This window comes from Phascolarctos cinereus, unplaced genomic scaffold (assembly GCF_003287225.1).
Source record: "Phascolarctos cinereus isolate Bilbo 61053 unplaced genomic scaffold, phaCin_HiC Scaffold_726;HRSCAF=1367, whole genome shotgun sequence".
Taxonomy (NCBI): Eukaryota; Metazoa; Chordata; class Mammalia; order Diprotodontia; family Phascolarctidae; genus Phascolarctos; species Phascolarctos cinereus.
In genome coordinates, this window is record NW_027556098.1 from 23,274,067 (window position 1) to 23,301,424 (window position 27,358).

General features: G+C 37.6%; 1 protein-coding gene across 1 annotated transcript in view; it reads right to left on the reverse strand.

Annotated features, from left to right (window-relative positions):
• Positions 1-484: 484 nt before the first annotated feature.
• Positions 485-27,358, reverse strand: part of XG (Xg glycoprotein (Xg blood group)) — a 51,492-nt gene continuing 24,618 nt past the window's right edge. Inside the window, exons 3-11 of the mRNA XM_078145564.1 lie at positions 25,253-25,300; positions 15,797-15,859; positions 13,880-13,948; positions 11,808-11,855; positions 11,449-11,484; positions 8,105-8,149; positions 7,579-7,614; positions 6,278-6,394; positions 485-993 (exon numbers count right to left, since the gene is read on the reverse strand). Of these exons, the coding sequence (XP_078001690.1) occupies positions 977-993; positions 6,278-6,394; positions 7,579-7,614; positions 8,105-8,149; positions 11,449-11,484; positions 11,808-11,855; positions 13,880-13,948; positions 15,797-15,859; positions 25,253-25,300 (479 nt within the window). The 3' untranslated portion in view covers positions 485-976. The remainder of the gene's footprint in view (positions 994-6,277; positions 6,395-7,578; positions 7,615-8,104; positions 8,150-11,448; positions 11,485-11,807; positions 11,856-13,879; positions 13,949-15,796; positions 15,860-25,252; positions 25,301-27,358) is intronic.

Consider the following 27,358-nt stretch of genomic DNA (forward strand, 5'->3'; position numbering starts at 1 on the left):
AAGAAACAATCTTCCCCCTCAAGGAGCTTGAATTCTAGTGATGGAAATACACATTCATATATAAACATTTCAATATAATTGCTGAGGTTAAAGCATTAAAAAATTTCCATGTGATGATACAAAGGTATCACATTGAAGGAAGTGGAATATTGATATGAATTAAATCTCAGCACTTATGGCAACAAATCAAAAAGCTAGAAGTTATAATGACTCAAAATAGTCTATATATCTAGCTTTTATTTTTAAAAAAAATCCTAAGAAGAATGGAACAATGGTTCAAAATCATTGCTCTAGGAATTTTGTTTTTAGTACTTTGCATTTATAATCTCAATTTAATAATCTCATTTAGCTTTCTCCTAATAACGATGCCCTAATGGTCACAGAAATATCAGCTGACAGTGCAATATCCAGGTTTTCCTATCAATGTTGGAAATAAGTAACTCAATTTCACTCATAATAAAGGTGTACAGTTGAAATAAAAACTGTTATCATTTGTGCTGGTGAGTTTCTCCACAAAAATAGCATTAGAATGGGCTATCTTCTTCATCTTTTCTGCCACCAAATGTGTATGGATTGGGGTACTATGCACATCTATAGTTGTCCCCCGAAACTGTGCTAGTCAGGCATCATGACAGAAGCAATGGAGTTAAATCATTTGTACATTATTATAAAAGGTTTTCTAAGAACTAGGAACAGAGTCCAAGTTCTCATTTCCACATTAAATAATATAGCTATTAAATCAGACTTCTTTTTTTTGTAAGCATCATTATATTTGAGGTAAATATCCTTGTATCCTCATTATATATAAAGAAATTTGGAATTCTCATTTAGGTGAATCGGATGTTTTAGGAGAAGAAAATTCTTTTAATAGGTCGGTGGGTCCTCATTGCACACACAGAAAAAATCCATATAACATACATGTCCATTCCCATCTTTTTCCAGTTCATGTGAAATTCATTGCAGATTCCTGCCTCTTTCAGACATTCTCTGTCTCTGAAAAGGAAGATTATAAAGAAAATGTTATTCTCTGGAGTGCCCAATATAGATATAATTTACCTAGATTTCAGCAAAGCGTTTGACGTTTTAAACTTGTAGACAAATACAAATGATAGTAGAGTTAGGTAGATTTTGGATGACCAAAACTTCTAAAATAATCACTAGCATTAGTATTAATATGTTAATAAACAAAAACAAAGTCTCTTTGTTTTAAGGATCTGTCCTGTGTCCATGGGATCAAAGGTCTAGGCCTGGAAAGAACTTCAGAAAACATCTTGTCCAACCTCTTCATCTTAACCCATGAGGAACTGAGGCCCATAAAGATTAAGTGATATTTCCAAGGTCAAATGATAATAAGTGGCAAAGCCCAGATTCAGCCTTTGGGCCTCCAACTATAAATCCAACACATTTCCAGCCATTTAACAACTCTTTCCAATAATTTTAGGGAAGGCATAAATATCACATTCATCAAATTTTTAGGTGACACAAAGTTAAGAGGAATAACTAATACGTTAGATGACAGATTGAGGATCCCAAAATACCTAAACATGCCAGAAGCCTGGTTAATTTTAGCAAGATGAGCATAAAATCAAAATACTACACAAGTTCAAAAAGTCAACTTTACAGACATAAAATGAAGTAGTTTTGGCTCAGTATTAGTTAATCTGAAAAAGAGCTAGAACTTCTAATGGACTACAAGTTCAATAAGAGTCAATAGTCCAGTACAGTGACCCCAAAAGCTAATGATATCTTAGACTACATTATAAAAAGCAGAATGTCCAAAAAAAAAAAAAGAGAGGTAATAATTATCCTTATCAGAGTATATCTGGAATCATACATTTAGTTCTAGATGCCATATTTTAGGAAAGACTGTAAATAGCTGGAAACTTTCCAGAGAATGGAAAACAAGATAATGAGAGCCTTTGGAACTTACTATATGAGGATCAGTTGAAATTGGATATGTTTAGCCTGCAGAAGAAAAATCCTAGGGGAAATATGATAGCTATCTTCAAGCTGTCACAGAAGGCAGTGTGGTACCCCAACATTGTTCTTTAGTAACCTGAGCTGCCCCACTGGGAACCAACTGACCCGTTCCAGTTGGCCAATTCAGCTCCTCTCTTCATCATGCCATTACCTGAAGTAGTAAGGCAAATTCTGATGGCTGAAGCCTACCTTAATATCTTGGGGTTTATTGGACAGATTTTTTTTTTCTTAAAGACCAGGCATGAAACCCAATTCACTCTAACTCTTATTGATTAGCCAAGGGCCACTTAACAGTTATTTTTTGGGCCCTGATGGCTTAGAGTGAAGGTAAATAGTAATTGTTTCTCTTTTGGCCAGCAACAGCCCGAGGGTCTCCCACTCCCAGTTTTTTTTTTTAAATTAAAGGAGCTATCCTTTGGCTCACTTCTTAAACATCCCTAATCACTGAACGGGCATTACCTCAATCAAATGAGAACTCAGAAAGACGTTAGCTTAGAAAGGCCAAGGCCTCCCACTGTATCCTGGGCCATCTCCTGTTGCCCTGATCTATATTTGGCCACTGGGACCCAGATGGCTCTGGAAGAGAAAGTGAGGCTGGTAACTTTGCACTGCCCACTTTCACTGTAATCCAATCCACTTGCACGTCATTGCATCATCTTCCTGATGTCACAGTCCTCTTTGAGAATGAAGGACAAACCACACAATCACAACTTTAGTAAGTTTAGGCAAGTCATATACTTTGGACTCAGTTTCATCATTTGAAAAATGAAGAGATTGGACTAAGTGTTCTCCAAGTTCCCCTTTGGCTATCAACTTTTTTTTTTAAGGCCATTGGGGTTAAGTGACTTGTCCCAGGGTCACACAGCTAGTAAATGTCAAGTGTTCGGTCTGAGGCCAGATTTGAACTCAGGTCCTCCTGATTTCAGGGCCGGTGCTTTATCCACTGCACCACCTAGCTGCCCCAGTGATCAGCTTTTGATCCTAAGATTTTAAGTATTTGAAGAGTTAACATATAGAAGAAACATTAGACTTATTTTGCTTGATCCCAGAGAGCAAAACTAGGAGCAATGGTTAGAAATTGCAGAGGGGAAAGATTTGGCCTTTGTGACAAGAGAGGGGGAAACCCGCTACAAATGAGAGTTAGCCAAAAAGTGTATGCTTTCAGAAGTACTAGGTTCCCCCTTATAATAGTCAATAATAATACCTAGCATTTACATAGTGCTTTAAGTTTTGCAAAATGCTTTATGTGTATTTGACTCTCAGAACAATCCTAGGATGTAGGTGCTATTATTACTTCCATCTTGAAGATGAGGAAACTGACACAGATAGAGGCAAAATTATTTGCCTACAGTTATATAGCTGATAAGTATCTGATGCTAGATTTGAACTCAGGTCTTCCTGATTCCAGTTCCAGGGCTCCATCCACTTGTCAGCTAACTGCCTTGCCAAACTTTTCAGTAAAAACTGGATGACCATTCTTTAGGGATGTTTTAGAGAAGCTTGCTACATAGGAAGGTATTGAGTTGCCTTTATAAAGAGGGCTTCTACGTTGGGAGTTCCTCGAACTGGTTAAAACACAGATCTGGATCCCCTTTCCCCAAAAGCACAAATCTAATAAGGATGATGGGCAAATGTTAGATCTTAGAAGCCCCTGTCAACTGGAGAGCAATCAAAAATAAAGACAAAAATGATCTATAATGGTGTAATTTGTCTTTCATAAATTTATTTACGAAAACGTGTAAGAGAGGTCTGACTTTAGTGAGACATGACATTGCAGTCTTGCTCAGCTGCCAGCAGAGGGAGACCATCTCACAATTTACAGAAGATTGAGGCCAAAGCTAAAAAATTCTAATTTATAAGCTCAAAATGTGACATCTGATCACAATTCTTATATCTTCATACAGGAAAATAAAGGTAAGATCCATAACACCCCAGGATGGGGCCTATATTTACATTTTTAATTAATGTTGCTGGGATCAAGCACCATTTCCTCTTTTCTGATCTGTCTTTAGAGTTGTCTTTATGGATTTAAAATAAAATTAAATATGAATATTGTGGCCCAGTAACTGCACCTGGCCAATCAAAGCCCTTCGGTGTAGCTTCTGGGAGAGCTGATGCCTCCTGCCAGGTGCCTTATTTAGCCTGCTAAACTACTCAGCAGAAAGCTTCTATTTCTTTTGCGACTTTTTGAATAAAAAATTTCATGTTTTACATGCATTTTTAAAAACGAATTATCAATGAATGAAAAATTTCACAGAAAAAAAGTTAAGGTTTTTCTTTGGTATTGCTGAATGTGGAAAGTCTTGCTGTCTATATCTATAACTGTATTAATGGGGAGGCAGCATGATGGGACCCTTGGAGGCAGAAGGCCTGGGATTTCAGAAGACCTCTATTTATCACTTACTATCAGAATTCCAAAAAAGCATTTTGTATTTGCTACTGCAGGCAGCAGGAAGTCACTGGAGTTTATTAGGGGGATGAGAAGGGACAAGGAATGGCATGATTGGATCTACATTTTAGGAAAATCACTTTAGTGGCTGAATGAAAGATGGACTGGAGTGAGAAGGGACTTGAAGCAAACAGACCCACCAGCAGGCTCTTGTAATAATCCAGGGGTGAGGTGATGAGGTCCTGCACTAGAGTGGTGGCAGGAGAGAAGGGGACATGTTCGAGTGGTGTTGCAAAGGTGAAGTCAACAGGCCTTGGAAACAGATTGGATATGGGATGTGAGAAATAGTAAGAAATCCAGGAGAACTCCTACATTGTGAGCCTGAGAGCCTGGGATTATGGTATTGCCCTTTGTTGTTGTTATTTGTTCTTCCTTCTGGAAGAAGACCATGACTTCAGGAAGGTGATGCCATGACTTGCAAATGAATTGGATTTAAGTAAGGAGAGATATGCAAAGTAACCAGTTTCACTTTTTCCTCCAGAGCCATCAAGGCCCAGAGCAAGATGTAGAACAGGTCAACTGGAGAGGGCTTAAAAAGGCCAAAGTTTCGCACTGCATCCAGGGACATCTCCAATTGCCCTGATCTATATCTCCCCACTGGGCCCAGATGGCTCTGGAGAAGACAATGAGGTTGGTGACTTTGCACTGCCCTTCCTCATTCAAGTCCAAGTCACTTGCAAATCCTGACATAACCTTCCTGATGTCATGGTCCTCTTTGAGAACAAAAATAATCTGTGTAGTCCTTCACAGTAATAGGGAAGGTAGGAGGGGGATGGAGAATAGTTTAGGGGAAAAGATAGTAGGTGTATTTGGACATGTTGGGTTTGAGATATTTGCTGAACAATGAGTTAGAGATATCTAAAGGGCAGCTGGAGGTCAGGAGAGAGATTGGGGCTGGAAATTAAATCCATGGGAGCTGATGAGATCACCAAGTGAAGCAGTATAGAGGGAGAAGAGAAGAGGACCCAGTACAGAACACTTAAGGACATTTTTGATTAGAAGGCATGACCAAGAGGAGGATCCAGCAAAGGAGACAGAGAAGTAGTAATCAGATAGGTAGGAGGAAAACCAGGAGACAACGATGTCCCAAAATCTTAGAGAAAAGAGAGCATCAAGGAGGAAAGAATGATTTCACAGTGTCAAAAGCTGCAAAGAGGTCAAGGAGTGAGATTGAGAAAAGGACATTGGATTTGACAATTAGGAGAACATTAGTAACTCTGGAGAGAGCAGTTTTGATGGAACGATACAGTTAGAAGCCAAATTATGGGGAGTTAAGAAGAGAGTGAGAGAAAAGAAAGTAGGGGTGCCTGTTATAGACTACCTTTACAAAGAGTTTAGCTACAAAGGACAGAAGAGAAACAGGACAATAGTGAGCAGGAATGGAAAGATCAAGTGAGGGCTTTTTTTGGGATGGGAGAGACACTGGAATGCTCTTAGGCAGTAGGAAAGAGCCAGTAGAGAGGCAGAGGAGAGAGTGAGGATGACAGAGGGAGCAATCTGTTGGAGGAGATGGGATGGAATGGGATCACTTAAACAAGTAAAGGGGTCAGCCTTGGTAAAGAGTAAGGCCACTTCATGTGAAACAATGGTGAAAAAGAGAGAGTGGCAGAAGCCATATGGGTGATAGGAGGTGAAGAAGAAGGGAGCAGGGGGAGCTCATGACAAATGGCCTCAATTTTTTTCTGTAAAATATAGGACAAAGTTCTCTACTGAGGGAGTTGGGAGAGAGCGAGTCACTGAGGAGAGAGGAAGAATGAGTTGATTAGGGAGGTATAGTAGGATTGCCTAGAAGCAGTGAGGGCTAAGCTGAGACTAACACAAATCTGTAAAATCTAGTTTGAAGCTCACCATTTGTTCGGCAGCAGTTTCTCCTCCGGTTGTAAGCAAAATAGCTGGTTGCTGCTCCAATAAGTGATACCACAACCACAGAAACAATGGGAGAAACAATTCTAGCTATTGAGTCACCTGTGATAAAGAAGACAAATTGTTGGAGTTTTTAAAATTTAACAAGATGGAAATTCGTTATTCGTAAATAACATTCTAGCTACCCATGTGACACTGAGAAGAACAAAACAAGAATTATGTTTAGAACATAACGACAAAAAAAGTCTATTTTAAAATACTTATAGAAAACTTCAGGGGATTAATAGGGAAAAAAACCAAACCAAAACAAAACCCAGAGCCCTGTTGTCCTGGCATGGCCTTTTGAAAGCCCTCCCATTTGATATACTTTTCTGTCCTACAAAATATCAGAGAAGGACTTTGCAGGGAATAGAGAGACATCAAGCAGGGTCTCCTAACATTTCTCAAAAAATCCTTTGAGTTCTATATAGCATGATGTGATTTGCTATATATGCATTAGGGAAATATGGGAAGGAGTTCATCAGCCTCTAAGTATTAAGTGTCAGTCTGTGCCCAGCACCTTATTAGGTGCTGAGGATTTAGGAAAAAAGAATGAAACAATCCCTTACCATTAATGATCTTATATTCTGTTAGGGGAGATAAGTATTGATGATACTATGTACAGCATAAACATAAAGTTAATAAATACATGTGTATATGCATACATACATACATACATACGTGTGTGTGTATATGCTAAATACAAGGTACTTTGGGAAGGAGGCCACTAGAAGTTAAGTATCAAAATTGGCTTCATGGAGAAGGTGTCTGAACCTCATTTTAAGGGAAGAGAAGGACTCTGAGAGATGACAGAGGTAAGGAGGGAGTGAATTTCAAGCATGGGGATGGGGAATACAAAAGAAAGGAGATAAGAAATGAAGTGTCACATGTGAGGACCTTTAAAAAGACTTGATTGGTTGGAATCATAGAATGATGGAAGAGGAGTATTGTCAATTGAGGTTAGAAAGGTAGAGTGGGAATAAGTGATATAAGGATTTCAAAGTTAAAAAGGTGAGTTTATATTTTATCCTCAAGACAATAAGAAGCTAACAATTAATTGAATAGAGAAGTAACATGGTCCTATCTGTGCTTAAGGAAAATTTCTTTGGCACCAGAATATAAGATAGACTAGAGTGATAGGTATCATTTCCCTTTCATTATAATAAACCTGCATTACCCATACCAACACTCTATGACAGTTTCTTCCCCTTACACAGCAGAACTCAATCAAATAGTTTTTTATTTACCGTGTGTGTTTCCATAATCTGAATATCCTCCTCCACCTAGAAGGGGGGAAAAAAATGTGACTACAAAAGAACTCTAGATAAAAAAAAATTAATTACACCTAAACCACACCCAAAATACTCTTAGGTGACTGATGACAAGACAAAAATATGAAAATATAGAGTTAATTAGTCAATAGTTATAAACAAAACAATGAAGAGTGAATATATTCTGCCACAGGGTCTGCAAAAAAATGTTCGTTTCAGAGGTGTGCTGGGGCCAGCTCCAACTGACTCATGAGATCCCACTGTTCAATTTTCAATGTAAGCATTTACTCCCTCAGAAATTGACAAAGACTACAAATCAGAGCTTGATTTGTTGTTTTGTTGAATGTCTAGACTTAAGAAAGTGATGGAGACAATATTAATAAAGCAGACTAAACTTTTTCTGAGCAATATTTTTTTGAAGAGCAATATTTTGTTAAACATTTACCAGCACATCTCTTTTCTTAATTCCATCTTTAACACTGTTACAAAATAATTGATTTACCATAAGTATTTCCATAATGAGAACTGGGATTATATCCCCCTCCTCCTACAGGAGAGAAAAATATTGCATTAAGTTGGAAAAGCTATCAATAAAGTATGACTTTAGAACAAACCCAACTCTTGCTCATGCAGCATGCACAGTCCCATGCAACCTGATGTAAAAGCTAAAAAAAATTAGTATGCTTTCATCCCCAAAGTAAGTAATCAATTTCACATAACAAAACAGTAAAATTTAAGCCCTCACAGCCTAAGGTATATTTCAGGAACAACCCCAAAAAAGCTCTATATGGCTTATTTTTGGTTTGGTTTGATTAAAGGAACATGAGAAAAATATAGTTGCCTAAATTGTGTTAAGTTGGGTAACTAGGAGGAAAAACACCTAAGACTGGGAGTTTCATTCAGAGAGTTATTTATTTATGCCACATATTTATATCAGTTTCTTTAAGAAAAATTCAAAATAAAGAAGAAAATTTGTCACTAAAACTTAAAAATCCGAATAATGATTATGAAAAAATGAAAACAGTTGGAGAGATATGTGACGCTAGACACACTAATACACTGCTGGTGGAGCTTGTTGGTGGATTTGTGAAACTGTTCTAGAATACAAATAGGAATTATGCAAAAAAAAGTCATTAACTTATTCATACATTTCAACCTAAAAATATAATAATATTCTTTTGGGTATACACCCCAAGAAAATTAAATAAAAACATCCTATATATACCAAAATATTCATAGTAATACTTTCTGTGATAGCAAAAAACTTGAAACAGTTGGTGAATAAACAAATTACAATATATGAACAAAATAGAACTTAATTTTGCCATGAGAAATTATAAATGTGAAGAATTCAAAGAACCATGGGAAAGTTTGTATTAACTAATACAGAGCAAAGTAAGCAGAATCAGAGGAACAGTATACATAATGACTATAGAAAAGTAAATGAAAGCAACACTGAAAGACAGCCAAATTTTGTTAAATTTTAAGGATGGATATCTGTTTGGAGATGCTGTTCTCCAGAGACAGAAATGTGGATTTGGAATGTGGAATGTTTTTTTTTTATTACAAGAGAGGGTTTCATTATTAGTGGGATGAGTCATTAGTAATAGGAAATAAGCCATGGTTTAAAAGCAAACATATCAATAAAATGTTTTTTTAATTTAAAAATGAACATAGCCATTATCTGAAAACATTATATCTGATAACGCAGAAAGGTAACTTCTCTTTGAGGGAAATTGCTTATTCATAAGAACTTGTCTCTGACACAAGGGGATCTTTTTTCTTTTAATTACCTCAAACTGTTTAGTAGCATGGTGCTGAAGAAATGTCATTGGATTTAGAGTCAGAAGATCTAGATTCCAGTCCTGGCTCTGCTACTTACTACCTGTGTGGCCTTGGACAATTTATTTAACCCCTCAGGGTTTCATTTTTTTTCATTCAGAAAAGGGAGGTTTTAGACAATATGACTTCTAAGGTCCCTTCCAGTTTAAAATATACGATCTTGTGATAGTGTCCTAGGATCTTGGCCACTAAAAGCCAGGCTCAGGAAAACCGGAGGTAGGACAAATGAGATAATATTCTTGTTCCTTTCTCTCCTGTCTCCTCAGCAGGAGCATGTCATCTTTTCAGTTATTAGTTGGACTCGGAGAAACACGAAGGGAAAAGGGAATTCTCTCTCTTCACCATTAGGGATGAGAAGAAACAGCCTAGACCAGTAATCTAAAACAAGTTTGGTCACTTCCCAGGTTGAATAGTGTTTTTACCAAAAACAGATGACTCACCCTGATTTATTCAAGCCTTTGGGATTCTTTTTAATCTTCTTAGTCATAGTTTTAGGGCTGATCCTGTTTACCTTACTCATGGATATTACAGAAAGGTGGAAATCCTTTATAAATGATCCAGGACCGGGAAAAGAGTGTGCTCCTCTTTTAACAAGAGAGCTGGACTTAAGAAGACATTTTCCCAGGAAGATGTTTCCAAGAGAAGTTCTGTAAAGCCATTGCCACTGCTATTTGTTTGTGACCCAGGCAAAGCCAATAAATAATAAATAATAGAATAGTTTGGTAGCTATCCTGTTCTGGTTCTAGGGACAGTAGCACACCTCATAAGCTTGGGCCATGCTAAGCAGCCAGACAATTCTTTATTTTTTTTAATGTTACTTTTTTTTTGGGGGGGGGAAACTAAGCAATGGGGTTAAGTGACTTGCCCAGGGTCACACAGCTAGCACGTGTTATGTGTCTGAGACTGGATTTGAACTCAGGTCCTCCTGAATCCAGGGAGGGTGTTCTATCCACTGCGCCACCTAGCTGCCCCTAATTCTTTATTTTTTTTTTAAAGAAATAGCATTCTATTTTTTTCCAATTACATGTAAAGACAATTTCCAACATTAATTTTTTTTTTAATTTTTAGTTCCAAATTTTTCTCCCTCCCTCCTCTACTCCCTCTCTAAAATGGCAACCAATCTGATATAGGTTATACATGTGCAATCATGTAAAACATATTTCCGTATTAGTCATGCTGTGAAAGAAACAGACCAAAAGGAAAACACCATGAAAAAAATTAAGAAAGTGAACATAGTTTGCCTCTATCTGCATCCAGAATCCATCAGTTCTTCTTCTGGATATGAATAGCCATTTTCCATCATGAAGGACAATTATTTTCTTAAGAATATTACCATGTATCTATAATTATGAACAGTTTTTTTTGGGGAAAACTTAGTAGAAAATAATCACTGGCCCATTAGAAAACTTACTGGATGAGTTAATTTATTTTAAAATGACAAACATAAATATTTTAACGAAGGTAAGGTTGGGGAGTAACCACTTCTAGCAAGCCCTGCATAGAAATCATGATCTAGAGGGAAGTGTTAAATCACCTACCAAGAAGAGAATCCAGGAAAGCTTTCTTTTCTGGACCACAAGGGTTTTGGATAACAAGGTCCTAGAATGCCATGTGGTCTGCAGTAGAGGATCAAATATTTTCTCCCCTTAAAATTTCAATGAAGGTCTTAGTGAAGCAGATTTATAACCACTTTAGTATACCAAAGATCTCTGAACTTAATTCTAATAGTTTTGTGTTGGTAAAGAATGTTTTGCTTCCATCCTATCTAAATTTAATCGTAAAATCCATGACCTATGGTGCTACAGTATCATGGCAAACCAAAGAAAGAATGGCCAGCCAGAGAGTGCAGATGTGAAAGGTGGAGAAATCATCAGAGAGGGCAAACATAAAGCAGTGGACCCTCAGATACACAATGTAAACCCATTCCCTGATGGGAAAAGCTCATATATAACTGGAAACCTTTTTTTTAAAAAAGAGTTCCTTCCTCTCAAATCATGCATTTACCATGGTTATTGTAATTGGAGTTATAGCCCCCTCCTCCTGCAGGAAACAAAAAATACCAAATTAATGAAAGTTTACTCAGATGAAGCCCAGAATTTCCAGCCAAAAAACATTCCTTATGTAAGGGACATGCTAACTAATAAGCTAAGCTTGCTGATTCAATAAAGCCCACGAGTCTTTAAGGTTAACCCAAAAGAGAAGCAAAGACAATTAAATTGCCAGAGACAGAAAAGCAATAGCTTAGAGAGCTCAAACTCAGTGGGTGGCCCTGCAGAAAGAATTAGTTCTTTGTAAGGGACAGCTCACTTCAGATGTTGGGCCCTACAAAAATGCTGTTTCATCTCAGCCTTCCCAAGTCATACTTTTACCATGAGTGTTGCCAAAATTATTGGAATGGTATCCTCCTCCTCCTGCAGGAAAGAAAATTGGGACTAACACTTCAAACAGAAATACATGATTGCATTTATAAGAAGCATTATGAGACTCACCCAATCAACAGGTCTCCTGATTCACAGTTTTATATAATTTCAAACTTATAAATTTAGAGGCTTTGATGTTAAATTTGGCTTACATTTTTAATGCTTTTAAAAAATCTTTAAAGCAGAAATATCCATCATTTCAGTGCATTTGAGTTTTGAATAAAATATTTTTACTGAGAGGAAACTGCCCCAAATAAAAGATAAGAATTATCTTTTCTAAAGGCAACTTCTAGGATATGATTTTATCCCTACCACCATCCCCCCCCAAAAGGTAATTTCTTTTCAATGTGACAAAATCTCAGGATTAATTAAGTTAGAAAACACCACACATTTGAAAATAAGATTCTAAACATTAAATATTTAATTAGAGCATTATGTCTAACAATGAAAGTGCCATTTATATCATTCCTGCTATTTATTTCATTATACATGTAATATACTTCAGTATGAGTTTTAATTTTTCCAGGTGGTAGAGAAAAATGTATAACACCACTATTAAGAAGGAACCAAAAGTTTAAAAATTATTATTTTCAAAGTCCCTGTTGCGTCATTGACTTTTCCCACTTTAAGAGCTCCTCCAAATGTCATATATAAAGTAGATACCTAGACCCAACCTCAAAGCACTAGAATTTAGATCTTCTGTACTGTTATCATTGTCATCGTCATTATCATTCTAAAACATTTGTTAATTGACCATCGTGCACTAAATAATGGCTAGCATTTACACAGTGCCTTAAGGTTTGCAAAATGCTTTATAAACACTATTTCATTTTATCCTCGCTACAATCCTGGGAGGTAGGTCCTATTATTATATTCATTTTAAAGCAGACAGAAGTTAAGTGACTTGCTAGTAAATATCTGAGATTGGATTTGAATACAGGTCTTCCTGACTCCAGGCTCAGTTCTCTATCCATCGGTCCATCTAGCTTTCCTAAATAAAAAAAATCTATTCATGGTTAAAGGGAATCATACTGTAGTGATATCAGCTATCAGTTAGATCTCCAGTCTTGCATTTCCAACTGCCTTTCAGATATCTCTGACTGGATGTCCAGTAGACATCTTAAACTCAACATGCCCAAAACTGAACTCAGGTTTTCCCCTAAACCCTTTGCCCCTACCAAACTTTCCTATTATTGTTGAAGGCACCATTATCCTCTAGTCCCCCAAGCTCACAGCCTCAGCTCTTCACCATCTCTCACACTACTCCCATCCCACCCCACCCCATAGCTAATCTGTCACCAAGGTATGTTGATTTCACTTTTGCAACATCCTGAATTGTCCCTTCTGTCCTCTGATACTGCTACATCTTGGTGCAGGCCTTCATCACTTCACACCTGGGCTACTCCAAACAGCCTGACTTAAGTCTCTCCCTATTCCATTACACCCTCTATTCAGCTGCCAAAATGATATTCTGGAAGCACAGGTGTGACTATATCACCTCCACATATACTCAATAAACTCCACTGACTCCCTATCACCATCAGGATCAAATACGAAATCCTCTTTCTAATGTTCAAAACTCTTCGTAATGTTCTCCCCACCACTACCTTACTTTTCTAGCCTTCTTACACATTACATTGTCTTAGTTCTAGGCATTTTCTCTGGCTATCTCCTATGTCTGAAAGCTCACCCTTCTCCTGTCTGCTTACTGGCTTCCCTTGGATTACTTCAAGTCCCAACTAAAATCCCTAATTCTACAGGAAGCCTTTCCCAATTTATCTCAATTCCAGTACCTTCCCTCTGTTAATTATCTCCCATTTATCTTGTATATAGCTTGTTTGTACATTTGCTTATTGTCTTCCTCCAGTAGACTGTGAGCTCCTTAACAACAGAGACCATCATTTGTCTCTCTTTGTATCTCTAGAACTTAACACAGTGCCTGACATATGTTAGGCACTTAACAAATGCTTACTGACTGAGTGAATACAATGTAAATAATGCACCATCTATCATACCTGCTGGAGGTCGTGGCCGAGGTCTGGGTGGGGAGCGTCCATCATCCAAATCTAAATCATTAATGTTACCTGTTGATGTAAAGCAAAATATAATATGTAAAATTATCTTTTTTTCGCAAGAGAATAAAAAATTGAAATGATCAATTTTATTTTATTTTTCAATTTCTGAAATAATAATGAGGAACAGAGTTACACAGACATATTCATTCATATGATAGATCTTTAAATCTTTATTTGCTCTCTCTCTGAGTGAGTCTTTTCCTTTCTAGGATATGAATCCCCCATATGGTCTTCCTATGATATTGTTTTCAGGTTTTTCACTATCTTGATTGCCTTCTGTCTTCATTCTATCAATTCCCTTCTTAAAATGCAGCATTTAGAAATAAGAATGGCATACCACGTGTGAGCTGTAATGGGACTATTATCTCCTTTAATCTGTACACTTTAGTTCTACATATGCAGTTAAAGAGTATGTTAACTTTTTTTGACAGTCATACTACAACTTTCACTAACCTTTTAGCCAACCGAAATGCCTTTCACTTTTTTTTTTTGTGAAGCCACTGGGGTTAAATGACTCACCCACAGTCACACAGATAGTGAGTGTTGTGTGTCTGAAGCCAGATTTGACCTCAGGTCCTCTTGACTTGGTATGAACATCCCACTCATTCTTCTAAATCTCCCATAATCAGGGCCACCCCCCCCAACCCATTCTATCACTTATATAAATTGAATTAACATCTCTCATGAGGCCTTTGATAGGCCCCCAGGGCAGCCCCTATAGCCTTGGTGCACTGTTGTTTCTCCTTTTTTCCAAAGACTCCACAATACACTGGCTTTCTATTGTGTATGATAGGGGAGGGAGTAGAGGGTTGGTGGGGAAGATTAGTAGGATGTCAAGACTCCCACTCCAAGACCACTCCTCTTTTTACTCCTCTCTTTTCTTACTATTAGGAGACACTCTGTTTCCCAGAGTTAAGGCCTTAAGTAAGCTATGTCCTGAGCTTGGCATAACAACGATCCTTTTCGCTCATCCTCTGGATGAATTCTGCTGCAGCAAAATTACAGAATTGGCTCACACCAGCTCCAGGTGGTCCCCTGAGCTTGGATAAGCACCTGCAGGAACCAGGTTCTAGTCATAGTCCTGTTATGAACAGACTTTTTCTCACTAGCAAACTTGCCTAGTTGTTGCCATTATACTTTACTGCTTTGGTTACACCTCACTGCTTGATCTTTGTCTAGCCACAACTATATCTATCTATCTATATACCTATATATCTCTATCTATCTATCTATCTATCTATCTATCTATTAGCCTCACTGTCTTGTATTCTCCAAACATTTTTTGGTAATGAATTCTGATAATTTTTGTTCTTTCCTGACGAGTATACTGAAAGCTAGGGTAAGATTTTCCCCAATGGCACCTTCAAAGCTGCTCCTATTGGTGCCTAGGTTTGAAGTTAGATTATCAGTGCTCCCAACTCAGATAGGGGAAAGACAGGAGCTTTCAAAGGACAGGGAAAGTGGGTGAGAATTGAGTTCTAAGGGTAAAGAGTATGCGTTCTTTGACAAGATCCATGATTGGCTGCTGCAGGGAAAGTGAGATATGATTCATCTCTGCTTTTACCTAGTTTAGTCAATCCATCTTATTATCTTGTTTATTCAACTATAATTAATCTGTATGTAGCATATATTTTCTTTAATTTTAGGTTTGAGTATTGGGGAAAGTTGCAGAGAAAAAAAATAAAACTTTTGCCATTTTACTTGTTATACAATTGCTTCAACCTTTTTGTTTTTTAAATTATTACAATTATTCACAACCAAGCTAAAATTTCAAATAGCTCACCAGAAAAAATATTAAGCCATTTCTGAAATGCAGTAAATATAATATCTAATACATGTAATTTCTAGAATTCTTACCTCCGGGATTGTCATAGCTTCCAGGTTGAGGACGATAGGGTGGGTTGGGTTTGGGATAAATACCTGTTGGAAGATCAATACCAAAGTTTTAGAAAAAAAAATGTGCTTCAAATATTTACAGAGTATAGATCCAGAACATTTAAATATTAAAATTTTAGGATTTTGGTTCAAAGTTGTTACTTAAAGATTGCCCAGTTAAAAAATAATTTAGCCAAGCTTAACCAGAGCCAAAAGTTTTAGGTTGTTTTTAAAAATATATTGTTTTTCATTTTTGTCGCTGAAGTCTCTAAGTCTAATTTTCATGGCAAAGAGATAGTGTAATTGCCTACAATTAATGTGACAGATGATACCAGCCTGAAAGATTTGAACAACTGCTTTAGGGTTATTATAAGTGACAGAATAATTTACAAAGACTAATTTGAGTTTCCTTCTCCTTCCCCCCTCTACTCCCCATAAGGTTAACTGAAGAGGGTGAAAATCAAAATTCCCAAAGCATATAAACTGTGCATCGTTAAACACTTGCTTCTACTGCCTGGGTAAACTTTATTTCTAGCCACCTACCCAGGACCATCTCAGAACTTCTGCAGAATGATTTCTTCCCATTGTGTTTTGTTTTGTTTTACTTCTTTTTGGCAGTCAGAAAACATAAACTAACTTGGATCTGGGAGAAAGTGGCTGAAGCCAAATATTCATTTTTCTGACAATGTGATTTAAGAAAAAAAAGGAAATATAATTTTAATACTTCAATGACTCATGACTTCATTCATTTGTGTTCCTCCTTTACCCCCAACTAGATGGCAAATTTGGTAGCTGGTCTTCGGGAGTTTTTTTGGGTCAAAAAACTATCACTCAATCTGTGGGCAACCTGCTAATAAACCATAGGAAGTATCCTGTTTCTGACACTAATAACCCATGTGCTCTATCTCAGTTTCTTCAACCATAAAATGAAGTTTTTTCAATTAAATGACTTCAGGGGTCTTTCTAGCTCTAACTCTATGATTCTTTTTATTATCTGTGATTTCTATCACGAGGGAAGCTCCCTTCACAAAAGGATTGAAAACCTTCCCTGACTTAACTGGTACATACTAGAGGGCTACCTGATACCACAAGAGTTTAAGTGACTTGTTTATAGTCATCCAATTAATAAGGACCTACCTACTTCACAAATTGTTGTAAGGATCAAATGAAAGCATATTTGTAAAGGGCTTAGCACATTGCCTGGCACATAGTAGGTGCTTAACACATGATTATCACTTTTGTTCTCTTAAAGAACAGAGGTATGATTTGAACCCAAATCTTTCTGACTCCAAGCTCAATACTGTACTATCACAATGTTGCCTCTATAACCATGTCACTATTATTTTTAAATGTGAAGACACTACATAATTTAGTGCCCTCTGGACTATTCCTACAACTTGTCACTGGCACCCACAGCCCTAGAGGGTAGCTGCTATGTCAAGTTCTAGGGGTAAATCTAAGGAGCCATGTTTTAGTATTCTAGATTGGTGGTGTTGTTGAGGATTAGAGGTTTAGAGGTGCTGGAACCCCAAAATCATGACATGTGGATCCTGCCCAACGAATTCAACCCAAGCCTTCTTTCAGCCAAAGAAAAGATTTATTAAAGATCCACCATACTGGCCATATTCTTAAAGAATCTGAGCATCTGTGAGCTAGTGGCTAGATTATAAGAATCTGCATGCCTTAATGGAGACAAGATGAATCTTACATACAGAAAGACTGTGGAAGGAATCCAGGAGTGGCCAAGCAGTCTGAGGTGGGGTAACAGAATGCCAGGGACCTGGACCATGTGAGCAAGAAAGAACGGAGTCTACATAGGATTAAGGGTGGGAAGTGGCCAGGAGCAATGGAGAGGCAACAGAACAAAATTGGGAGATTGGGCATAGCCACAATAAAAGGCCAGCTGAGGGGATTATAGCCTCAGGCAAATGCCAGAGATTTGGGGAAAGTCCAGGAAGTTTCTTTTTTGGGGTCCAGATACCAAAGATATGGTCTTTTCCTTTTAGGGGTCCCCATCCCCATCATTGTCAAACTCAAATGGAAACAGATCCCTTCTGCCCACATCTTGATTTAGAAAACCACAAATTCACATCACTATTTCTATGTTGCACTGTACTTTTATTAGTTTTGTTAGCCATTTCCCAAACACATTTTAACCAGGCTCAGGCTGCACTAGGGAATTTGGAGGGGCGTGTATTTGACCCCTCTATGTCTAGATCACAATATGCCTCCCATCAACAATCAGCCAGTGGTCTCAATGATCTCTTAGCAAAGGTATTTACTCAAATGGCATTGCAAGAATAGTAGTTGCAAAGTCTTTTTTCCATAAAACTAGGGTGCACTCTCCCACAAATACACTCAGTGTCCATAGGAAGGGTGAGCTCGAAGGATGCTTGATGGCAGCAAGACAAATATGTAGGATATGTATGTAACAAAGACAGCTTGAAATTGCTGTAAATTCAGGGTCTAGAAAGCCTTTCTCTCTTTGTAGAATCCTCTTGCTAAGTTGTCAGAGTCTCTTCCTCTTAATTGTCAGGGTCACTCTTTTTTTTGAAGCTACTACCTGACTTGGGTGGCTATCTCTTTACATCTTTTTCTAGAATGTGTCTCTGGATGACTCAATAGCTCCCCTTCAAAACCACATGACTGATTTTTAGCAAGGTAGAGGGTAGGGTTGGGGTGGGGGGGCAGGGTTAGGAAGAAGAGACGATTTTCTTCTCTTCTGCTAGTCTTAGAGTCAGGAAGGCCTGAGTTCACATCTTGCCTCATACGCTTATTATCTGGATGACTCTGGACAAGTCACTCAAATTCAGCCTCAGTTTACTAACCTGCCGATTCTTCCTTAGCCCTTAGGCATTGAATGGGCATTGCCTCAGCAAACTGAAACTTCAGATAGACCTTAATTTAGAAAACCCACTGTCACCCACTGCATTCTGGCCTATTGCCAGTCATCTTGGCTTTTGTCTTACCACTGGACTCAGGTGACAGGGAGGCTGACAACTTTGTGCAGTTCTGTCTCACTTAAATCCAATTTACAAGTAAGTCATCACCTTCGTGTTCTATTAGACAGCCTAGTTGCTGTAAAAAACTAGTGAATATTTTCTAGAACCTGAGAAAAGGAAAGAAAACCTAAAGAGAAAATAGAGTGGCACCGAGCTTGGGAGATCAGAGGGGTTCACTGAAAAAGGTCGCTAGCTCTTCGCACTCTTGATGATCCTAAATTGTGTGTGTCAATAGATTTTGCTTTACCTTTCCCTTTAATTCCATAGTAAAGCTTTATAATGCTGAAGGTTGGTCAGTGACAGATGGCAAGAAGAGACAAGTCAATTTCTCCATTTTAGCAAAAAATAGCAATATCAGGAAATCGAAAGAAGGGTTTTGTTCCAAATAGAATATTGTTATGAAGCCGCCTACTACAACCTTTTCACTTTATACCTTAGGAAATTGAGTTCTGTAGAGGACAAGTGACTTACTCTAGTTCACATAGGTAGTAAGGGTGTAACTAATATTTAACATGAGATCCTCTGACCCAAAACCAGCACTCTTTCTATTACACCATGCTGATGATATCTCATCACCCAGCCATACTGAATAGTTCTGGACACTTTTAGAGGTAGGAGTTCATTTCTGTCTGAGTATTATATTTCTATCATGCCAAAATATTATGCTATGCAACTGTCAAATCAAGTCATCAAACGTTTGTTAAGTGTTTACTGTGTACCAGGAGCTGTGCTAAGTGGTGAGAGTCAAAGAAAGGCAAAAACCGTACCTGCCCTCAAGGATCTCACATTCTAGTGAGGAAGACAATTTGCAAATAGCTATGAACATTCAAACCATTTAGGGGGTAAACTGGATGTTAAGGTCATATCAACTATTTGGATACATACAAATGTGTATCTATAAAAATTGCATTCTCTAAAAGGAATTTTTTAAAGTTTTGGTTCCTAATTCATACATTTAGGTAGTTGTCATTAGGAGCAATCCCTGGGAAAGTACCCTGATTGAGAATTTGTTATATATGGGTTGTATTGAGAAATTTCTCCTTAGCACTTACCACCATCATCTAAATTAAAATTTGTTCCTTAAAAAATTAAAATATAATTTGCTTTAAAAAGATTTCCTTCCTTCATCTTATCCCAATTAAAAAATACAAATGTTGTAATTTTTAACGAGTTCTAAAAACAAAGAGAAGCAATTAACCTACAACTGCATGAGCAATACTTGTAGAAGAGTCTAATTTAAATTTCTTTGATAATTCAGAACAACACCATTACTTATGTTCTCCACTGGGCTTTATATGAACCATGTTCTTCTTTACTAATTTACCAGAGATCTTTCTTTGGAACTCTAACTCAAATGGTTTGGTGATACAAAGGGAGCCTCAACTACTACAAATTTCCATGGTATTTCCATTCTTAAATTATCTGAAATTTCATTAGGTCAATTTCATTAGGCAGAGAAACTCCATTACAGGAAGTCCCTCCATCAAAACAACCAGCCTACGACTGGGGGATTTGTCTGAGGCACTAAGATGTTTAGTGACTTGCCCATAGTAACCCAGTTGGTACGCATCATATACAGCTCAAGAACCTCAGTCTTCCCACTCCATGTCTAATGCTGTATCCTCTAGGCAGTGCTACTCCTCCATCTTTAAAAAATTTTTTTATTAATTTAACAAAATATTGACTAGATCATTGTATTTTTCTGACCATGTGAGAGTACCTTATGTATGTAGGAGGGGTATTGGGAGAAGAAAGGAAAGAACTGATGACATGAAATTATGGTTTCCAAGACTGGTGACAATGAGGCATAGAATGTATGAACTGCAGACTAGAACCACACTCTGTGGATTCCTATTTTGAAATTTTAATCAGTATTTCACAAGCCCTTTCTCCTTAGTAAAAGGGAAAGATCTTATTCCTCATAATAGCAGATGAAAAAAGGTATGTAAAAATCCTGCTGTTGGCCAACTTTAAGAGGACTGCACAATTTGCAAAGGTAGGAAGACTGGCATGGAATTTACATCTTAAAGAGGAACTCACTAACAGAATTTCAAGCAATATGAAAGGCTTCCTAACCATTAGAGGTACCCAAAACAGAGTGGACCACTTTGGGAGGTACCAAAGCATCATCAGAGAGGATCTTCCCTTAATCTTACATGAATCCTTCTCTGGGATGTTGTAGAGGGGATTCCTGTTCAGTTATGAATTGGACTAGATGACCACTGAGGTGTTGCCTTGTGCTGAGATTCTATAAATCAGTTATTCTAGTGAGAAATTATTTTTATCTATTTATTTTTCCATCTCTGTGTTATGTTATTGTTGTTTTTGAGTTATTTCAGTTGTTTCTGACTCTTTGTGACCTTCTTTGGGGTTTTCTTGGCACAGATGCTGGAGTGGTTTGCTATTTCCTTCTTCAACTCATTTTACCGATGAGAAAACTGAGGCAAACAGGATGAAGTGACTTGCCTAGCTAGTAAGCATCTGAGGCCAGATTTGAATTCATGAAGACAAGTCTTCCTGATTCCAAGTCAAGTGCTCTATCCACTGTGCCAGTATCTTTTTATAAGCCTGTATTTGATAATACAGGATGGTTTCTCCTCTTATCCAACGGGTTATTGTTTTCTTGAGTTAGACTGTTTTGGAGAGTCCCCTCAGTCTTAATTAACTAAAAGAAAAATAAGCTAGCCATTTCATCACCAAAGGAGTCATGTATTGAGGATAGAAAATATATATTTTTAAATATACCTTTTATATCACACACAGCACCTAGCACAAGGCTTGAGGCTACATCAGGTATTTTATAGAAATGTGTTAGGAGAGAATTTCAACCTCTATCTGATGGGGGAACAGTTTACCAAATAATAATTTAAAATAAAAGAAGGTAATGCAAAAATCTACTTTGAAAGCTGTTTCAATCTTAAATTGCATTCATTTAAATTCAGAACAAGAGATAATACTTTACACTGGTCCAACTAAATCTGAAAAATTTTATTCAATTCTTGGCATTCTAGAGAGCCTAGAAAGGAGGCTAAAGAAGAAAGTGAATGGTATGGACAGTATTTTGTATGAAAAATGATTAAAGGAACTAGCTATGTCTAACCTGGAAAAAAAAGGGACTATGATAGTTGCATTAAAGCACATAAACAGCTGTAATGTGGAAGGCAGCATCTATTTCTTTATCTTTAGAGAGTTAGTATATAGTCAAAAGAGTATAGTATTTGGAAGCAGGAAGATATGGGTTTGAATTCAGACTTTGACACTTAGTGGCTCTGTGAGGATGGGCAAGTCATTTGACCTCTCTGAGCCTCAGTTTCCCTATCTATAAAGTAGGAAAAATAATACCTCACAGGATGTTGTGAGGCTCAAATGAGAAGCAAATAATTACAATCATACAAAAATTAGCTCATTTTAAGCCTAGGGGGTGATATAGTGGCCCTGAGGTCCATGGGATTCCTTCTTCTATAGTTTTTTTTAAGGAGTCTACTTTAGATAAAAAGTTATGAGTTTAATCACAAAAGCCCCCAGTTAGGAAAATTCCTAACACAGAGACGGAGGTCATACTCTTTAATTAATTTAAAGTTAATCTCTGGAAGTACGCTCTTTCCAGACGTCTATTTGTTTTGGCCCTTTCTAGAGAATCACACTTGCTGGTCCAGTGCTGAAAGACATTATGCTCTGAAATGATTAAGTACTCCACCCCCACCCCCAGGTCCCAGCCCTAAGGGGATGAATGTAAGGAATCAATAGCCTGGACCTCAGACATTCAAACAGTTTAAGCAAAGCCAGAATCAACTCCATGACTCTGCATATGGCCCAGTCACATACTTCAGTTAGTATCCTTTAAGCCTATTGTAAAGAGCCTAAGGCACTTTACCTTTGTAGTTTCTTAGAGTGACAACCATTCTCTTCCAGGCCCCCTACTCCCCAAGTTTATGTCTGACTGTGGCTTCTACCTTTCCTCTCCCTCAGGATACTAGACTACCAATAACCATTTGGCCTCGGTCAACCACAGGGGTAGGATAATTTCTCAGGGGTATAAGTGAGAAGTGATGCCAGGGCAAGCAAACAACATTGTCTTCAACATCCTGTTATATCTATATATCTATGTGTATACATGCACACTATATGCATATATTCCTCTATACACATATAGCACACACTATATCTTTACACACATATAGCACACGCACATATGCACATACATATGTGTGCATATTATATATGCATATATACATATATCAACAATGATAGTTCTACTGTACTCTTCCCTGGTTAGACTATACTGGGAATATTGTGTTAGATTACACTAGGCATATTCAAAATATTTAAAAATTGAAACATGTCCAAAGGAAGGCAATAAGAATAAAGGCTCAAGATCAAACCATATGAGACTCCATGAAAGGAACTAGGGAGGTCTGGCCTGAAGAAAAGCCTTAGGAGGAACATGACAGCAGTCTGAAAATATTTCATAGACTTTCTTGTGGTAAAAGGATTAGATTTCTATTTAATTCCAGAGAGCAAAACAAGGAATAATGGATAGAAATTGCAAAGAGATGATTTAGGCTTTATATGAGGAAAGATTGCCTAATTATCTTGGGTCACTTAGGTGGCACGCAGATAGAACACTGGACCTAGAGTCAAGAAGAGCTGAGTTCAAATATGGCCTTAGATACTTACTAGCTGTATGACCACTTAACTTCTGTCTGCCTCAGGTTACTCATCTATAAAATAGGAATAATAGCATCTGTATCCCAGGATTGTTGTGAGGATAAAATGTGCTAATATTTGTAAAGTGCTTTTGCAAAGCTTAAAGCACCATATAAATTCTAGGCATAATAATTAGTGCTTTTCCAAAATAGTCAGGACTGCCTCCAGATGATTTATGTTCCTCTTCACTGGAATTTTTCATGGAAGGGCCAGCTAACTGTTTGTCAGGTATGTGCTAAAGGTGAAGCTCTTATTCAGGTATAACTTAGACTACTTGTTCCATCAATGAGGTCCCTCAGGGATTCTGTGATTATAATTTCTAAGTCTAGAGAGAGAGAGAGAGAGAGAGAGAGAGAGAGAGAGAGAGAGAGAGAGAGAGAGAATGTTCTCTATTCAATGGGTTTTTACCATCATGTATCTTTATATCCTCATTTATGACTATGGAAACTGAGTTTGCAGTGAATTGACCCTATGATATTCAGGAGATAGAAATGGATCTAGGATTAGAACTCTGAGTTCTTGATTAACTAAAAATTCTTTTTAAGCCTTATTTGTTCCCAAGATTATTCATTGTTCAATCTTTCATTGCTCTCTGGGCTCTGTTCCTGTCTGGATCTGTTTCTCTGCCATGACCCAGACTATCTTTTTACCCTGGAAGATTATCTCCTCCCTATGGCCTCTTCTTGTGATTGGTCAAGTTCCTCCCAGAACCTCCATTTTAAGAAAAATTCCTAGGCCAGCCATGTTCACTTCTTATCCCTCTCTGGGCTCTGCTCCTGACTCTCCAGACCTCTTTTTCCACCATGCTTCCATGTAGGTATTTTTTTCCCTAACTCCATTGTCAGTTTCCTTTTATGTGTTGTCTTCCTTCACTAAAATGTAAACTTTTTGAGGGCAGAAACACTCTCTTTTTTGCTTGTATTTGCTTATCCCTATACTTGGCACATCCCTGGCACAGCTTGATAAATGCTTGTGGACTTGTGGACTTGCTTAGACCACTAGACATTATCAGCACTGGCTACTATTTTTATTAAGAATCCATTTGTGGTTTAGTTGTTTTCAGTCACGCCCAACTCCTTGTGACTCCTTTTGGAGTTTTCTTGGCAAAGATGCTGAAGTGATTTGTCATTTCCTTCTCCAGCCCATTTTACAGATGAGGAAACTGAGGCAGAGTTAAATGACTTGCCCAGGGTTACACAGCTAATAAGTTTCTAAAGTTAGATTTGAATAATAATAGCACCTATATCTCAAGATTGTTGTGAGGATAAAATGTGATAATATTTGTAAAATGTTTTTACAAAGTTTAAAGCATCATATAAATTCTAGCCTATAACAATTAGTGCTATTCCAAAGTAGTCAGTACTGCCTCCAGATGATTTAAGTTTCTCTTAATCAGAATTCTTCATGGTCTTCTGACCTCAGGTCCAGCCCTCTATTCACTGTATCACCTAGCTGCTTTATTAAGTATTTAGTACCCATTAAGTTAATTTTAATTTACATCTCGTTTGAAAAATTGAACCTAGATATGTGACTGTACGATTGTATCCTTGTTTAGCACAAACTATATATATACACATATATATACACATACATACACCCACATACATATGTGTGTGTTATACATGTACACACACACAGTATGTATACACACACACACACACACACACACACACACACACACACACATTACAGTTTAAGATGTTTTCAACAAGCTAAAGATATAACCCACCTGATCCTGGTTTCTTGGTAACTGGGTTAGGTCTCCTTGTAATTTCATCTATGATGAAAAGAGAGAGAGAGATTGAGATTGAAATAATTAAAAATTGAGTTTGTCAGTATTTCAAATAAGTAGTCTTCAAGTAGATTACCCATTTTCTGGTATTGTCTAGATTGTAGGGTTTTCTCGATCAGGTCAGGGTTGAAACAGATGAGCTCTCAGTTCCTTTCTAAATCTGAGAGTCTATGGTTTTGTACATTAGTGCAGTTGAGTTGGAGCAGAAGACTAAATTAGAGAAGCTTGGCAAACCTATGTCTTTTCCTTTTTATTTTTTTTTTTTGGCTAGGCAGTGGGGTTAAGTGATTTGCCCAGGATCACACAGCTAGTGAGTGTTATATGTCTGAGGCCGCATTTGAACTCAGGTCCTCCTGACTCCAGGGTCAGTGCTCTATCCACTGCACCACCTAGCTGCCCCAAACCTATGTCAAAAGGAGGACATGTTCTGATGTTTCTCCCTCATAATAGTCTACATTGGGGGTGTCAGAGTTTTGGAACCTTTAATATATATATACACATATGATATATACACAAATGTTTCTGTGTATACTATATGTGTATATATGTACATGTGTGTAGAGATATCCATACATAATGTATACTGTGCATGTACAGACATAGATATATAGATGTAACAGGATACTGGAGACAATGTTGTTTGTTTGCCCTGAAATCACATCCTTACCTATATCCCTGAGAAACTGTCCTAATCCACCACCTAATGTGGTGGACTGAGGCCAATTGGTTATTGACAGCCTAGCCTTTCTATCTTGAGGGAAAGGAAAGGTAGAATAATATAAGCAGACCCAACAGGAAGGACTCAGGATATGCTCCCAAGAAGGAAGCTGTTATTGGCTTTTTGATGCACAATTATAATCAGCCTAACTATTTTTTGATGTGGAATTATAATTAGTCAAATCTTTTAGTATTTTCCATATTGCACAATAGAAATATCTTTTGTTCTGGAGATAGAGACCTGAGTTCAAATCTAGCATTAGACATGTCCTACTTGTGTGACCTTGGGAAAGTTACTTGTGCTTCCTGTGCCTCAGTTTCCTCACCTGTAAAATGAAGGAAAAGGTGGAACTAGAGAGCCTCTGAGGTTCCTTCTCTAGTTCTGTGTTCCCGAGATTCCGTAGCTAAGACTTCATGCAATTTGCAGCTCCCCAAACACATCATTCTATTTCTTGCCTCAGAGCCTTTGTCCCTGCTGTCTTCATGCCTAAAATGTTTTGTCCTCACCTTGGTCTCTTGGATTTCTTCCAGCTTTTTCCAAGGTTCGATTCAAGTGCAACCTACTACAAGAGGTCTTTTCTGACCCTGCCTTCATTTGTTAGGGCTTACCCAACCCCTCCCCATAACTTTCTGTTTATTTTATTCCCAGTACAAACACTTTTACAGCAGGAACATTTTTGTATTCTCAACACTTAGCACAGTGCCTACAACATAGTAGGTGCTTGATAACCCCCTTGTTATTTTAATTGAAGACTTACCCAAAGACCTATAGCTAACAAAAAGACAAATGCACTGAGGAAACATTCCCTGTTCATCTGCATAGGTAAAACCACTAGGGAACATCTCATTTGCACTATTCTGGCACAAACTAATGTTGCTACAAATTTGCTTAGTGTTGCTCTTTATCTTCCTCTTTCAAACATATACCACTGTACCACTGTGGTATAATCAGTCTATTTTCATACCAGCCCATTTCCTCACCCTGCTCCCCTCTACTTCCTTTGGGCTGTTTCAGAGTTTGAGAAAGGTTGTTATCTTCATTAGGGCTATTGATAATAGTTAACTGTCTTAAAGCCAATCTCTGTGATTGGGTTAACAGTGAAATAAAAAAAGAACATTGGACTAGAAGTGAAAAGACCTGGGTTCTAGACCATATTCTGCCTCTAACTAGAAGCGTGATTTTTGAAAATTACTTATAATTATCTGGAACATGCTTTCCATATCTAGTAATAACAACTATAGTACTTCAAGACAAAGCACATTAAGTATTATCTCATTTAATCCTCATGACAACTCTGTCAGGCAGATGCTATTATCTGTGTTATT